The following is a 17,365-nucleotide window of genomic DNA, read 5'->3' as shown; positions in this document are numbered from 1 at the left end:
GCCTATAGATAGCCTACATCACTTTAATGCCATGGTCCAAATAAAATATTGCACTATTATTCATTTATTTACTATTTACAACATTACTCACAATATTCTTAGTATAATATGCAAAATTCCTGTATGCAAAAGCCCACTACATTTGACAAAAACAAAAGCAAGTCATTTAAGGAGTAATTTATTAGCCAAGTAGGCTACATTCAATACTTAACTCGCAGCTAGTGAAGTAATTCAAGAACGCTTAAAGGCTTGAAGTCGTTAAAAAGAACCGACTCAGAAGAACGATTCGTTCGAGAAACGGACCTCGCGATAGTTCAAGGCTTTAGACTAGAGAGAGGGAGAACTGTCTATGAGAGAAAGCGAGTTATGTGTGCCGTTTTCTCTGCAGTCTGGATAAGGCACTGGCTAAAATATGGATCATTATATAATTTTCCTGCGATTCTCCTAAGAGGCTGAGGAAATTAGGATATATTAATCTGTCTGTCTCCTTTCAGTCCGAATCAATTTAGCGCAAAATGGATGCAGTGAGTTTCGCCGTGTCGATCTTCTGGTTTGTGCTCATCGGGGGGAACAGCATGAGCAGGTGAGTGCGTCCTTAACACAGCGTGAGGATAAGAAGAAAACACACATAGCCTGTCTGCAGCAGTTTTCTTCTTATCCTCACACAGCAATTAAACTGCTGTGTAGCCTACTCGAAACATATCCGAGTACACAGCAGTTTAATTGATTGTCAAAATATTGCCAATTTATGAGAATCTTTATCAAACAGGCTTTTAAGCAGTAAATAAATGCATTTGAGAATTTCCATCATCCCTCTCTATTTTCAGTAATGGATTATTTCCAGTGAGGCTTAGAATTGATACATCTTACGCTTCTGCCTCCAACGTCAAATTTAATGTTAAACATGTAGATCAGAAGATAAATTTAGCCAAAACTGTTCAATCTCACGGATATCATGAATATACTGTAATTATCTAGATAGGTTATTAAATCCGTGCAGTGCCTGCCGTCATACACACATTCACATACAGTGCTCTAGCCTATGCTTGTATCTCATATTCTCGTTGTTGCTTGGATATGGGTCAGATTTTCATGTTCGTGTCTTTTGCTTTATAAATAGGATACATCGTCGTGGTTATGTTTTGCTGGTGGTATGTAGTTAGATATAAATAATATGCTGTCATAAACATTTCTACGTTTCCGTGGAGCTCTCGACCAGTTTAAAATACGCATATTCAACCATATATGGGTCAAAAGGGGTTTTCAAGCATCAAAACAATAAAAGTTCAATACATATTTATTTTCCCCATACATTAGAATGCGTCCTGTTATTTTAATGTATTTGTTTTTTCTTTAAAAAGACTAAGATTTACAGAAGATAACCACTAAAATGTCATTCAGCGTAACAGTAGTTTATATACCAAAAAATTGTTTCAGGCTTATTTAGAAAAAGTCATTAGATGACATTAAAAGACTCTATTTCAGGATATCACTGCAGCCCCCACCCAAATTTTAATTTTCAATCTTTACCAATCTTTGTCACTATCCTTCAAACCACTACCCATTTGCCAGCAAGAAGATTTCAATAATTTAAAATATAAAAAAATTATGATTACTTTTTCTTTTATATACTATATTACAATAAGAACAGGTCAGAATAAGTGTTGTTTCATTTTTACATAAATATCTGTTACGCTGAATGACTGGAATATAATTTCATCCATATGATATTTTATTTTTACAAACATTATTGGAAATATTGAAGTAGACACTTTACTTGCATTCTCTTTATGTATATAAAATCAATTTTGTAAAATTTATTTGATGCGGACTCTAAAATGGGATGTCTTGCCCTTGACCCATATGCACACGTCTCTCCCTTTGCTTGTTGTTCATTTCACATGCAGTTCATTTCTCGTGTGAATGTGCGTCAACACATTAGGGTCTTTTGCCCCTTGTTTACAGTACACTTACGAGCTTGTATGTTGTTCTTTTTGGGGATGAATCTCACAGAATCATCACTATTGTAGGTCAAATTTCAAAATCAAAAGAAAAAAATAAGACACACGCGTAATGTTATGTAATGTACTAACACCTATTTTAGGACCATCCCACATGTTGTTTATTGTTGGTTTTTCACATTTTTTTTTTTTTTTTCAAATTAGAAATGAGTTTTTTGTTTTTGGTTTCTCACAACATTGCAGGAGCTGTGTTATGATGTATGCAGGTCTCCTTTGGACTTTTCAGAAACCTACATTTCACACCCAACCTGGTACTGCATGCTGTATGTTCATCAAAACATTAAAAAATGTTCACCCTGTTGGCTGTGTGATTTGGCTCCTGAAAGGAACTTTACACCTAAAGGGATAGTTCACCCATAAATGAAACGTTTCATAATTTACTCACCCTCAAATTTTGAGTAAACTATTCCTTTAAAATGTTGGAACATTGGAATACAATTTTAATACTTCCTCAATTTAAGTGTAGTAAAAAAATATATATTTTTATAAGGTACATTCTCTATTATTATAGTGTTCAAGTGTTCCCTGAGTAATATTTGCATACACTTAATTCTGAGGAGAAAATAATATGACAGCCATTCATATACAGACAGAGAGGATTGTAAGTGGAACTGGACCAGACTTCTGCCTTGTACAAGGGTTTGGCTTTTGAAAATGATCAGTTTAATTGATATATAATCTTAATTTATTTGGCTATTAGGCACATTAAACAACATGGGAACATCACAGTGAATGGGATTTGAAAAGACAGCGAGAGAAGTAGCACCTCTCTCTGTAGTCAAGCCAGCTGTACTGAAGCATCTCACAAGGTTTAATTTGGTGCTTCTCTTGGACATGACACATTTTTTTCTAAAGAGAGAGAATGAAGGGGCTTTGATACCTGTGAATGCCACTTGAATTCAATGCGCCTTTGCAGAAACAAGTTGAGAAACACTCCAGATCAGGGAATTTTAGGAGGTCATCCTCCAGGAATTAAACAGTACAGATGTGACAATTTGTCATGAATTTGTACACTCACTGCCAGGAAGGCAGAACAAGAATATTGCACGTTTGTTGAATTTAATCAAGGGTGTAATCATTTTTGCAGCCCATTATCAAAATTGCCTAATTTACTTATTTTACAGATATTAATGACATTTTTTGCTCTATATGTTTGCTCAGAGGTGGTTTCTCATTTGTACCGGGTTCTGTATTTATTATTGTTTCATCCAAGAAAAAATTATTAAAAAATAATAATTTACACAATGACAAAATAATTGTAATAGCTATTTTAAAGATATTACTTACTATTTTTAATGTTTTGCACAATAACATATTCTCATAAACTCATTCCAGATAATTTAATAATGTCATATCATCTCAAGGGTATAAAACATTGTCCAGGTTAAGACAGCATCTCTTAATATTTATTTTGTTTACATTCTCTTATCTGACACACCCAGGGCCGGGTTTCCCGATAACGATAACACCGCATTTCCACTTGTGCTTCCCAAAAATGCACTTACAGTAACATGAATGCGCGAGAACGCATTCTACGTGCTACTTAGGAGTCGCTGTCCATTTGCGAAGTGCTGAAATATAACTTTATATGGAATCGTATCTTGAATGTTTTAACCCAATAATCATGATCTGATGTGGATTAGCAATCAAGACAAGTCTACTGTATATAAAGCACCTACCTACAGGCTGAGGCACTGACAAAATGGCCGAACAAAAAAAACAACAAGAAAAGATACCTTTCAAAAAGTTGAAATTAATGTCCTTCTAGAGGAGGTAGAGCGAAACAAAGATGTTATTTTCACCAGATTTAAAGGACACCATACAAATAAGGAAAAACAAAACATCTGTGAGGACATTGCTACCAAATTAACAGCAACCAGAGGTATTAAAAGATCAGGCAAGGACGTCCGCAAGAAGTGGCTGGATTTTGCAAGCCTGCCAAAGAGGAAGAGGGCACTGCAGAGGACTGCAATTAAAAAACAGGTGGTGGGACCAATGAGTTCCCCATTCTCACAGCAGAGGAAGAAAAGGCCTTGTCAATACTTGGCACAAGTGCTTCAGATGGCATTAGTGGTGGTATTGACATCCATGGAGGAGTAGGTGTAACTCAACCTGAGCCTGAGTCAGGTCCTTCATGTTCAGAGGAACTATCTGTTTCGCCTGCCATCTCCCAGCACCTACCATCTCCTAGTCCTCCAAACCACCCTCCCAGGCCACAGCCTCCATCTTCAGTTGTCCAGACTGCAGCCATAACACCTCAGCAGTTTGATAATGTCTGTACTTGTAGTCAGGACTTAGTGCAGCTGGAGAGGGAGAAACTATATGTCTTGAAAGACATTAGACAATGCCTTAAAGAAGCCAACGAGAGGGACATCAATTTTCAACAGCAGCTCATGGAGCTCAAGAAGGCCAAGCTGGAAGAGAGGAGATTTGCACTAAAGGAGATGAAGTTTGCAAGTCCCTCCATTTCTGTGCCAATTATCTTGCCAGAATCGTCAGGTAATGTGATTATTGTTAAATGGGGATTCATTAAGTTTCTGTAATTTCTTGTGCAATGTGAAATGTTTTCTATATGTAGTTATGACTCAGCCCACTGTACAATGTATTTTGTAGGTCCTGGGCAACTGAATATCCAAATTAATAAAATGTTGTTGCAATGTTTTTGATGTCCATGTGTTTGTTGAACCACACAAGGCTTATAGCCCTATGAAATACTTATTAGTTATCTTATTAGTTCTTCCAAGTGTTTCTGAAGTGAATGGCTAATGATTGATGATTATTTTCAGACATAAGCATGTAAGTTTCAATATTATTAATATATAAAGTCTATATATTAAGGATGACAGTAGCACAAATATATGTACTTCATCTAGCCAATACATTTCTACAGGTACAGACAAAAAAGTTTATTGCAGACATGTTTACCAGCAGTGTTCTATGTATACATATTTATAAGAAGCTCAACCTTTGGTCATTATGAACATTACAAACATATGATAGTACTAATACTAACACGTAGTATTGTGGAATGCACAATAGGGAGGTGGAAGCTGCACTTTCTGGCTATTCACCAGTCCAGCTGTGGTCTACTGTTTGCTCCACAAAAGTGCTGTGCAGTAATAATAGTAAACAGCAATGCTGCACATCATTGCAGTGCAGATTAGAGTGCACTTACTGAACAGGGAGGAAGATGAAGAGGTGGTGGAGGAGGAGGAGGACGAAGATGGCATGGGACCACATGATGGCCAGCCAAGAAATGCCCAATACATGGCAGGTTTTCGTGCACATCAGCAAGACATTGACAGATTTTTTTTTAGTTTATCCCTATTTTTCCCAGTCTTTGAAGCATAAAAAAAGAGTAATAAAGCGTACAATAAAGTACAATTATGTCTTTTTACGATGCACTTAAGGCTTTACGATTACTCCAGAGCACTCATAGTTCTACAATGATTTTCAAGTGCTACTTAAGTTACGATGCTTCTGGGAAACAGACCGTAATAATAAGATCAGTCGTACGATCGTGTTAACGAACTTCTTAGGCTTACAATGCTTTTGGGAAATGCAGCCCAGTTCAGTTCATAGAGTCGATTTAATGGCTGCTCTAAATTAATGTGCTGCTTACATTGAAGTGTGTGCGCACACACATACACACACAGCTCCTAACGTTCAGTAGTACAGAAACAACAGTTGCGGAGGGAGGTAAACTAAACAGAGGGACTCTTGAGAGTTGCTCGTTATAATTTCATTCACCCTGCTCAACCCTAAGGAATACTTGAGCAGCCTACGGAAGGGAGCATGCAAGGTGCTAAAAACCTCAGTAACTAGCACCTCAGACTACAACCCTAAGTATTGCCATCCATTCAAGGGGGAGCATACATCCTTACCCTTATGCTGGGCACACACCGCACGATTTTAGCCTAGATATTTACTCGCTGACAGTTTTCCAAGTAACTTTCATCACCCGGGTTCTAAACCTGAAGGAAGCCACAGGGGAGCTCAGACCCTATTTAAAACCCCAATGTAACCATTCAAAGGGGAGCATACATCTCTTCTTCAAGACTCAACAACAGTTAGGAAGGGAGGTAAACAAAACTCTTGTGAGTCACCCTGTTCTACCCAAAATTGTACTTAAGCAGCCTAGCAAAGGGAGCATGCAGTGTGCTAAAAAGCTCAGTAGTTAGCCCTCCACAACACAACCTCCAGAGTTGCCACTCCTCCAAGGGGGAGGTAAACTAAGTAAAGGGAAAATATACAGGATGGAATGAGAGGTAGAGTTGAGTGTCATCAGCATAGCAATGAAATGAAAAGCCACGTTTCTGAATGACAGAACCTAGCGATACCATGTAGATAGAGAAGATAAGTGGTCCAAGAACTGAGCCCTGAGGCACCCCAGTAGCTAGACGTTGTGACTTGAAGGACCTATCTGAGAGGTAAAACTTGAACCACTGTAGTGCGGTACCTGAGATGCCTTTTGAAATAAGAGTTGACAGGGGGGGATCTGGTGGTTAACTGTTTCAAAAGCAGCGGACAGATCCAGCAAGACAAGTATTGAAGATTTGGATGCCGCTCTTGCCAGTCTTAGGGCTTCAACAACTGAGAGCAAGGCAGTCTCAGTAGAATGTCCACTTCTGAAGCCAGACTGGTTGCTGTCCAAGAGATTGTTCTGTGTGAGAAATGCAAAAACTTGGTTGGACACAACTTATTCACGTGTTTTTGTACTAAACAGAAGAAGAGATACTGGTCTGTAGTTTTCTAAATGTGCTGGCTTAAAAGTGGGGATAGTAGTGGGGTTATCCAAGCCTGTTTAAATGCTGAGGGTGAGTGATTTGAGGTGTGTAGTGGAGTAACTAGCACATGATCAGTTGAGCTGTGGCATGTGTAAATAAGGTTCAATTGCAATAAAATGTGAGCAGAACAACAGCCAACAGTTCATAATAATTCAAGCAGTTGTACAGAGTAGTTTTGAAAAATTCTCCTTAAACAGATCTACAAATGTCTTAGTGACATTGATTCCTAAGTATTTTAAATTTAAAAGATAATGTTTCAAAAGATTGCTTTTCAGCTAGGTCATTAACTGGACAGTATACTTTTCCCTATATTGAGCTTATATCCTGATATTTGTCTAAATTATTTTAAAGCAGATATTATCATAGGAACTGTCTTAGATGGATTAAAAATGTATAATAATAAATCATGCTGAGGAAGCCTAGGTTTATAAAGCGATTGCCAGAGGTTCAGTTGTTAACGCAAAGTGCATTGGAGATACAGTAGCAGGCAGCCCTACAGTTATGACGTGTTAACCTAAAGTAATCAGTCCTACATTTATTTGTCTGAGGCCACTGGAGATGCATAAAAGACCTTTATCTATTAAATAAATGTGGAGAAGAGATAATCCCACCAAACCCTGTTGATGGCCTTTTCAGCACCTAATAACAGTATTTCAGATTGAGACCTTTATTTTTGAGCAGTTTATTATATAGAATCATCTGCAATCATTGTGAACCATTTGTCTATTTTTAATGAAACCAGTCTGGTCTTCAGGAATTATTGTTGGGAGCAAGTTTTTTAATCTCATCTTATTTTAGCTGAAACTTTTGTGTCTGTTTCCTTTTTGTAATGCAATAAAGACATTAATCATTTGGTAAAATGTAGCTGGGTGAAGACCCATCTCTAATGATTCATCTATAAGATATTTTATGTTTTCACAAAATCACAACTTATTACACGCAATTTATCTGATGTTACCGGGTAATTACATTAATTCTGTGATGAACATGTAATTGTCACATCTCCATCAAGCTCTCAGTCTCCCCCCATGTCTCTCGAGTACTAACCACTCAGACCTGACTATCATTAATCAGCTCATTAAGGACTCTTCAAATACTCACTCAAACACGTTTCAGGGTCTAGCCTCACAAACAGGAAACTCATAATGACATACAATGGCATAGTGTTCTCCTTATCTCATGTGGACTATCTTCATCTCCAGTTTGGTAAAATTACCTACGTTGTACTATTGTTGATTACTATTAGTGTTGAATCCTAGCACTGAATCCCCAAACCAGTCAAGTGCAAACGCTGCCCCACAGCCAATTCTAAAGATTTAATTGATTATGTCAATCACAGGGCTTGTTGCATAACAGTGCAAACAAAATTAACCCTAACCCAGTGAATCATTGCCACAAGTAACCAAGAAGAGATCTTTTCCACGTGTTCCCCTGTCAGTTCCATTGTTTCTCAGCTCTTTTCCTGTCTCCCTTGTTGTCTCCCTTGTTCCTTTCCTGATTTCGTTCCTTTTTCCTACCGGCCCATGGCAACTGCGAATTAACTTGTTTAACTGTCTGCATGCTCTACAAATGCAATAATAAGCATTTGGGAAAAAAAATTGAGACAATGAGGTGGCATTACTATCTTCACTCTTCAAACCAATGAACATTAAAAGGATATTTAAACATGTTAATGTATTAACAAATTACTTTCGGCAGACCATAAATAACAAGTTCAATATTACTGTAGTAATATGTTATGCAATGTGTTTGTTGCGTTAATCAAAAAATTTCCATCATTAACGGATGATGTATGGATATTTCAAAGAGCTTTCCATCATTTTGACAGATACAAATATTGTATACCCTGTTTCTTCCAGTAAACACCGCTAATAGAGATTAATAAACTGGGAAAGAAATGTGGGAATTTGGGAAGAAAAAGGAGGGATTCTTAGTACATTGAATTATTCATGGGATATATTGTTTTTTAAATCAAAAGCGCAGGCCACAATTGCGCAGTATCTGCTCTCTCTTTCATAGATACAGCAGAAGAAAAAGAAAGAAAAAGAAAAGAAAATAATGAGGAGGAACAGAGAACACTGGACTAAAAAGAGCACTTGCCACAGAAATTCTTGTGATACCAATGTCTCATTAAAATTGCAAGTGTTATGCTAAAATAGGGCATGAAGTAAAAATTTGCAGATCATTCAGTCAAATTGACAGATGAGTATTATTTTCAGCGCAACCTTATTATTTGAAATTATTTGTTTCAGTTTTGAAATTCTCCAAACTAGAAGTTTCAGCCGTATTTTAAAACGCAATAGGAAAAAAAAGGTGTATATTCTCATTGTCAGTTGTGTTACTTGGATTTGTCCTTGGATGTCTGTTTGGCATAGCTCTTATTACCTCCTTAGCTTCCTGATTCAGTGCCCCCATTTGTATTTTATTCTACGTCTGTGTCTGTTTGTTCTATTTTGGGATCTGTTTCTATCGTTTTTGGCTTATTTTGTTTCTTATTGTGTAACCAGCATCCATTAAGCCCCTCAGCAAGGTTTGGGTTTTTGTTTTGCTTTTTGATGCTCGGTTTCTGTGTTTTATCCTGTTTTCCTTAACACCTTTTCAGTCCATCCATCTGTCCTGTATTTACGTTCACTTCCAACCAAATATGTCCCCATAATATATTTCAATGTTTTGATTATCAAACTGCAATTACACGTCACACATCTGCATCTATGATAAAATTGTGAAAGAGAAAGTGAAAAACATTTGTTTGTTTTGTCCCTGTAGGGCCATGCTGAGTGATATTGGTGACTATGTTGGCACAGACATTGAAATATCCTGGTTGCCTAATCTGGATGATTTAATGAAAGGTTATGCTCGAAACTTTCGCCCAGGGATTGGAGGTGAGTTTTATATGTGCAGTTTACACTACACTGCTCAACCACCTGCAGTCATTTTTAGCATCAATATTTAGCCTCTTTTTTTCACAACAAACCTCACACTTCCTATGACAAGTGCTCCAGTTTTTACAGTCTATTTTTGGAGTATTACAATTAGCCCACATATATTTGAATCATATCCTAAGAAACAAGCTTGTGAGAGGCACACCACATGTCACTCAGTATTGATAAGTACCTAATAAAGCATACCTATCTTATTCAATAGGTCAGTGGTTCTCCTCTGCGGACCTGTGGACACATTGCTCTTCATTTATGAAACTGTAGTTATAATTGATTATAATAAGTGGGTCATTCTATAATTTAGGTTACATTTCATGTCCACTGATGTTCATTATTTTTTTAAACAGTTTTCTAAGAGAAAACACTATAATTTCACACAAATATTTTGTACACCAAGTTTTGCAGTTTGTCTTCATGCGATGTCCGCTTTTTTTTTTTTCTTGAGTTCAAAATAATGAATGAAAATCAAGAGTCAATGAAGTCAATGTCTTATTTCTTTCAAATAATAAAATTTTTAATTTTACTCATGTTACTTCATGTTACTACCAAACAGCCCTCTGCAAACTAAAAAAAATGATTTATTACAAAACCATGTGACCAGCATCACGTCATGTCATTTTCTTATATGGCAGACATTTTAAGCACATTATGGTAATTGGTATGGTTAGTTTTTTTCTATATTTTATCTCTAGTGACCTATTATCATAGATTATATTAATTGCCTGTCAACTATGTTCGGTACATTGTTGTGGTTTGCAGTATTTTAATGGTTTCTCTTCAAATAACTATTGAAATTGAACCTGATCAAGAAAATAACATTTGGTCAGCTAGACAAGGCCTGCCATTGAAATTATGAGTCAAGATGGTGAAGTTGTCAACTATGTCACCTGGCAACTAAGTTAAGGGATATTTCACTCATTTTACAAAACACCTAATCAGTGTGTGTAGTGACATAGTTTGTTACATTAATAAAAATAGCAGATAAGTTATACACTGATAAAATATACCAACTGAAACCAAGAGTTGTTTTAAGAAGGCATAGGGGAGAGTGGTGTAAGATGAGCCAGTGGGTAGTTGACCCACCCCCTGTATCTTGCCAACTGTACACTTTTATTGTCATGTGACCAAATATTTTGAAACCACCCATAATTTCTGCCAGACTGTGAAAAGAAGAAACACATGGGAGGAGTGGAAGGCACCCAATTACTTTAAAAACTTTTAACAAAGTTTAACAAGTTTTTGGCTTGTCACAGTAAAATTTTAGCATAACATATGTAATGGCTGTTACATCCAAGTAAATTTATCCAGGTCTAAAAATATTTATGATGCATATAAGTGATTTAGCAATGTATAAAACCATGTAAATCATTTAGCTAAATATTAGCCTGAATTATTAAGCAAGCTAGTTGTTTTCCAAAATGGCAGCTATGGGGCAAAGTGAGCCAAATGCTGTAGTACACAACTGATTTAGTTTATCATATATACATATTATTATTTGTAGTTTATTTAATAGGGACAGTGTACAAGTGCACCAAATCCATATCTGATAAGAACCAGAAGATGCCTTTCATCACATTATAATCAGATATATCTTTCCACATGTAGTCCCTAATGGCCTGTTCGACATTGCAGAAAAGCTACTATGCCAAGAATCTTTTGACTAAATTGTTCATTAGTTTCAGTGAAGAACCCTTTGTCATAGATACATTCTGATCATTTAAAAGGATAGGAAACATCCTGAAGTTACTTTAGATACTTTGATTGTACTTCTGCGTCATTTTCCCTTATCTTGAGGACCACATAAGTAAAAAGTGGCTCATCTTACCCCACTCTCCTCTACTGTTTTTACACTTTTTTTGCTGATGTGAAATGTACCCTAAAATATAGAATGACAAAACGTCTAACTGTGCACTTAATGTTGCCTATGCAATATCATTCAAACTGCAGGAGTCAATCCTGAATAATAAATCATAGAATATTATAATATTACTATATAATTAAAATATACACTGCGGATTTTTACGACCCTTTGTCTGAGAGCATGGCAATTTGGAAATGTATCTCGATTGGGGATGATGCAAAATTACTAAAGATTCTTAGAACAGCACTAATATATTGCCTATGTACCAACATATAATATACACTCTCAATTAGATCATCAGAAGACGAATTCATAAATACTAAACATGGTAAGATTACATATAGGTAAGATTACATGAAAGAGTGGTTCTATCATAAGCCTGCATAAAACAGTATACAATACAAAAGACAATATACAAGAACAGTAACAACATACACAATGACCTGAAGTATATGTGTGTTCATTCAAAGAAAGGTTTTCCTATGAATTAATTAGAGAAGAGTCCATTTTTATGGGCATTATATGTCTGTTTTAGAGAGAACTCAGTAGGAGGAAGATTCTCTCAACTTCCTTTTAGGTCGTAAAAGTTTATCTGATCTGGCTGAGGGGTCCTGGTTGCCATGGTAACCAGGGGCCTGGTGTCGTTCACAGACATCCTGGCACCCAGTATGTTTATTGGGTGAGGGGTCTGTGACTATTTGTTAATCTAATGAATAATTGATTTGTTAAATCTAATGAAAAATGGTGTGTCTGATTGGTCCAAATGCTACAGTGTTTATTATCACTTTTGATCAATTTAAAGCAGCCTTGCTAAATAAACGTATTAATTTCTATAATTTCTTTCCCAAAAAATATATATATATTTTTTAATTATACTGACTCCTTTTGAATGGTATAGTGTATAATGTTACAAAAGCTTTTTATTTCAGATAAATGCTGAACTTTGGATCTTTCTATTCAACAAAGAATCCTGAAGAAATTTACTTAACTGTTTTAAATATTGATAATAATAATAATAATAATAAATGTTTGTTAAGCAGTAAATCAGCATATTAGGATGATTTCTGAAGGATCATGTGACACTGAAGACTGGAGTAATAATGCTGAAAATACAGCTTTGATCACGATCCTCAAATAAATGCAGGCTTGGTGAGCAGAAGAGAATTCTTTAAAAACATTAAAAATCTTTCTGTTCAAAAAGTTTGACTGGTCGTGTATATGATTATTATATTATAATGGGAAAGGATAAAAGGAAAGTGAATGAGGCGGACAGGTGGCTCTTACGACTTTAGTCCTTTGACCCTTGCACAGACCAGACTTTAAAGGTTCTCAATTGCTTTGGGAACTACTTCACAATTTTTACAATGTGGCACCCTTCAAACATGACAGATTCGTGTCATATCCTTGTGGATTGTGCTCTGACATATGGTATGGTATCCCTTGCTGACACAGTTCTCGTGTTGCTGCTTCTCTCTTCTCACACTGGCTAATATAGTGCATAATAAAATATTTATATAATTAATTATAAAAATTATACAGTCACATTCACAGCCTTTTCTGTCACATGACTCACAACAAATCCAAGCCACTCAAGGCTTTTTGTTGTCACTGTACACCAAATCTTGTACCTTGCATCTGTTTCTCTTTCATAAACGTACCATTCTACAAAAAACCCCACACCAGTGGAAGTGATATTTTACATCCTTGAAGCAGCTTCCTTCTATTGGTGCCCAGGGAATGAATTTGATCATTTTATTTGATATTACTTCATTTTTATCTTTTAGCATGGTTCATATTAATATATTTTTTTTTTAAATAAAGATTTGGAAAATTGGAAGAAAGCTTAAAGAGTAGTGTTTTTTTTTCTCAAATTATTTCAGTTTAGATGACAAGTAGGTGAAGTCTGATCATTTATTTTGTCTCCTCAGGACCTCCTGTGAATGTCGCCATGGCCATTGAAGTAGCCAGTATTGACCACATCTCAGAAGCCAACATGGTAATGTGTTGGATATCACCCTATTTCACATGTGTGATGTACTGGATTTGTTTTGTTGCTGTACTGGAAAACAATCATATTTTTGTCATTAATGTAGATTTAAAAAATTGAATGTGCTAAGCTTCTTTTGAATATTTTTCTTTCCAAATGGATTGGATTCAGTTCCAGAATAATTAATAAAATAAACAACAGGAGTAAATCTAAATTCATGATTTACTAAAACATCTCGTAAAATGTTCAAACAAATTTAAAAATCACTGGACACATAAGAAACAACAAGACATTTCAGTGTTCCTCTAAAGACCATCCTCAGTTGTAAAAACACAGGAAGTAACTTTGGCAAATATTCATATGTAGAAGTCACAAGACTACTAAGTTGTCTGAGCTGCTTGCCAGAGCAGATGGTCTTCCACCGTATGTGGTCCTGTCGTTTCTTTTTATGTAGTCCAGTGACTTTTAATAAAGCGTTTGTTTGAACAAGTAGGGGTGAGTATACCATTGTACAGTGCAATATCATTAAAATGTTAAACGATTCAGAATTTTATCACCTTTCTAAGTTGACAAGTACAGTACAGTACAGTCGTTTACAAAGACTATATTAAAAATACAGACACTAAAGTAGAAACTCAAAGCAACAAAAGTGAATACACCTGTTTACAATAATCATCTGTGTGTTTGGATTAATGGAATGCATGAAAAAATTTGAAAAAAGCGGAGCAATTTTAGTAAAGTTTGGTTTCAATCTTGCTTTCGTGTTTACTGTGAATTTTGCAACATCTCTCTGCCAATTACTTTCAATCTTGCACAGAAATGTACATAAGAGGTAATGAAAGAAGAGCTTTAGGTTTTGCATAACTGTGTGTATAATATATCCAAAAGTTCAATAGTATGGTAAAGGTGTTTGCAATGTAAGACAAATGTTTGCTTTTGAGATGTGTTTGTGATATTGCGAATGCAGTGCTTAATTTTGCAAGTGATAAAAGGCATTTTGCGTGCAATTCTTGGATTTGTGTGTAAAGTTTTGTAAAAAAGAGGCCCAAAAGTTCAATAGTATGGTAAAGGTGTTTGCAATGTAAGACAAATGTTTGCTTTTGAGATGTGTTTGTGATATTGCGAATGCAGTGCTTAATTTTGCAAGTGATAAAAGGAATTCTTGGATTTGTGTGTAAAGTTTTGTAAAAAAGAGGCAAAGTTTTAAAAATGTGTGTTAGCAGTTAAAAAACCTGTAAATTATATACAGAAAGTGAGCAAAAAACTTTCCCCAATCACTGAAGCGGTTCATGAATTAAGCCCACTGCTTGAGCTCTGTGCTCTCGCGAAAATTCAGTGTGGAATTCAGTCAATGAACGTTCCTCATCGCCGGTGACTAATCTGAACTCTGTTTGGCCAGAAATGTGTATATTTGGTTATAATGCTCAACACTTCAAAATGATGAGCAGATCTAAATGTAATGCTGCAATCGACACTTTTCATTCATCATCACATCTCACTTTAATCGCCGCAGTCGTAATAAAATTAGTTTAATTGCACAGGGGCTTATTTTGTCCCATTATTTTGAATTTGGGGAGCATTGTTTTGGCTTTTTTTGCCCCAAGTCCTCATTAATGTCTGTAGGCTATAAATTACCCTGTAGGCTATAAATTAAGGCTGGATATTGTTACTTCACAATAAAATATGTAAAATGATACATTCTTTACGATACAATGTGACGATACAAATTGACAAACTCCATCAAAGCTTGTTTTAAGATCAAAACTGCATGACAGAGACAGATGAGACATTAAATATGCTGATCTCTCTGCTGAATTCAAAATACATATGTCTGGAAATATACTGTAGGTCACATTCCTTATGTAGATATAAAAATCATGATGGTTATGTAAATAGTTATATAAAAAATATATTTAAGCAACTGTAAGGCAAGTACTACACGCGGTACTCAATTCTCACTATTAACTAACTATTAGCTATGACTTTTAATTAGCAATTAATTAGTATTTGTTATTGTTAGTATGGTAGTTGTTAAGTTTAGGTATGTGATAGGATTAAATTACCTAAAATATGGACATGCAGAATAAGGCATTAATATGTGCTTTTTAAGTACTAATAAACAGCCAATATGCTAGTAATATGCATGCTAATAAGCAACTAGGAGGATGATCAGATCAGGGCCTGTATTCACAAAACATTTTATCTTACCACTAAAGTTCTCCTAAATAGCAGTAAAAGTTTTTAGCTAAGAGTTTTCTCTTGAAACCTATTCACAAAGCTGCTGAGACAAACCTGTACTAAGGAATAGAGAGAAGTCTTAAGCTCAGAGTAAGGGGGCGGGGTTTACCTCGTTGCGATGGATGATGTCAGCATACTTACTAACTATGCACACAGTGATTGGCTAATTGCCACATTCAAATAAATATTTTAAAATGCAGGCTAAGAGTCACTAATTAAACAAGTATATGTCCAGCTAATTGTCAGCCTCTTACATGTGTGCTTCTCATAATTAGTGAATATGCATATAAACAGCCTTTTAATTAACAGAGTAGAATAATCATGGCTGATAGTAAGACATGCAAACGTAAAAGAAAACCAAACTGGACGCAAGAAGAGCTGTTACTTCTTGCCCAGCTGCTTAATGATAACGAGGATATAGGCTAATCAAAGGAAAATTGTCTCGACAAGTTCTACAACAGTCATAATACCCCCATGATTATGGCGGTATACCTTTTTAAAAGCTCATTATTGTCAAATGTTTACATTCCAAGGCAGATTGCCGGCAACAGCTATTTTAGGATAGTTTGTGGTTTGGTCTTAGTGACTTAGGAGTCCTCTTCTCTACTCCTAACATTTCACAGATTTAGGAGCTAGTTTTACTGCTAAAATGCTTTGTGAAATACTCTTAGAGCAAACATTTAGGAGTCCTAAATTTAGAACTGACACGCCCATTATTTTTAAGATTTTCTCCTAAATCGGTGAGTTATGAGCTACTTTTAGCTTTAAGATATTTTGTGAATACGGGCCCAGATCTGTGTGTGGAGCATTGGCTGTTGTCTGTTGTCACTGCGCTTCATCTCGTCCATTTCCAGCCGCTCGCGCCACACGTTCATTTTCGAAAAACATCGCAGAGCAGAGAGGACACAGACAGCAAGCTGACAGACACGACAGAGCAGGTCACTTCTGATAATAGGAAACAAAGTTTCAGAATTCAAATTCTGTCAGTTTTATTAAGAATTTAAAATGATAAATACAGTTTTGGAGCTCTTTATTGGCGTGACGGTTCACATGCGCGCTCCCGCATTGCCTCAGTTGAAGCGAGAGAGGAGTGCATTCTATAATTAGCATGAAATAAACATCGAATGCACATCCCATCCATGTTGAAAGATACACTACAACTTAATGTATAGACATATATATATATATATATTTATTTATTTATTTAGTCATTTATTTATTTAGTCATTTATCAGACGCTTTTATCCCAAGCGACTTACAAATGAGGACAACAGAAGCAATCGATTGTAGTATTAAAACAACTAAAAACAGATCCAAAACTAAAAGCTAAAACTTTATAAATACTACCTATACACATTTTAAAAATAAAGAGATTAAATAAAAATGACAAATGCATACAACAAAGTTTCAAAACTTAACATTTAAATGAAAAACTAAAAAATAAAGCTAAAAACTTCAAAATAGTAAAGAACAAAAGGTATAAGAGTATAAAAAAATTTAAATAACTCAAATTAAATAAAACTAAAAACTTA

At 35.6% G+C, this 17,365-nt stretch overlaps 1 protein-coding gene across 1 annotated transcript in view; it reads left to right on the top strand.

Annotated features, from left to right (window-relative positions):
• The first annotated feature begins 343 nt into the window (after positions 1 to 343).
• The window catches only part of LOC107711789 (gamma-aminobutyric acid receptor subunit delta-like), a 29,222-nt gene continuing 12,200 nt past the window's right edge, over positions 344 to 17,365 (top strand). The window contains exons 1-3 of the mRNA XM_016516837.1: positions 344 to 583; positions 9,575 to 9,690; positions 13,537 to 13,604. Coding sequence (XP_016372323.1) covers positions 516 to 583; positions 9,575 to 9,690; positions 13,537 to 13,604 — 252 coding nt within the window. The 5' untranslated portion in view covers positions 344 to 515. The remainder of the gene's footprint in view (positions 584 to 9,574; positions 9,691 to 13,536; positions 13,605 to 17,365) is intronic.

The sequence above is a fragment of the Sinocyclocheilus rhinocerous genome, unplaced genomic scaffold (genome assembly GCF_001515625.1).
Source record: "Sinocyclocheilus rhinocerous isolate Xijiao unplaced genomic scaffold, SAMN03320098_v1.1 scaffold958, whole genome shotgun sequence".
In the NCBI taxonomy this organism is placed as follows: Eukaryota; Metazoa; Chordata; class Actinopteri; order Cypriniformes; family Cyprinidae; genus Sinocyclocheilus; species Sinocyclocheilus rhinocerous.
The sequence above is the reverse complement of the archived record's forward strand: the minus strand, read 5'-3'. Positions and strand labels throughout refer to the sequence as shown.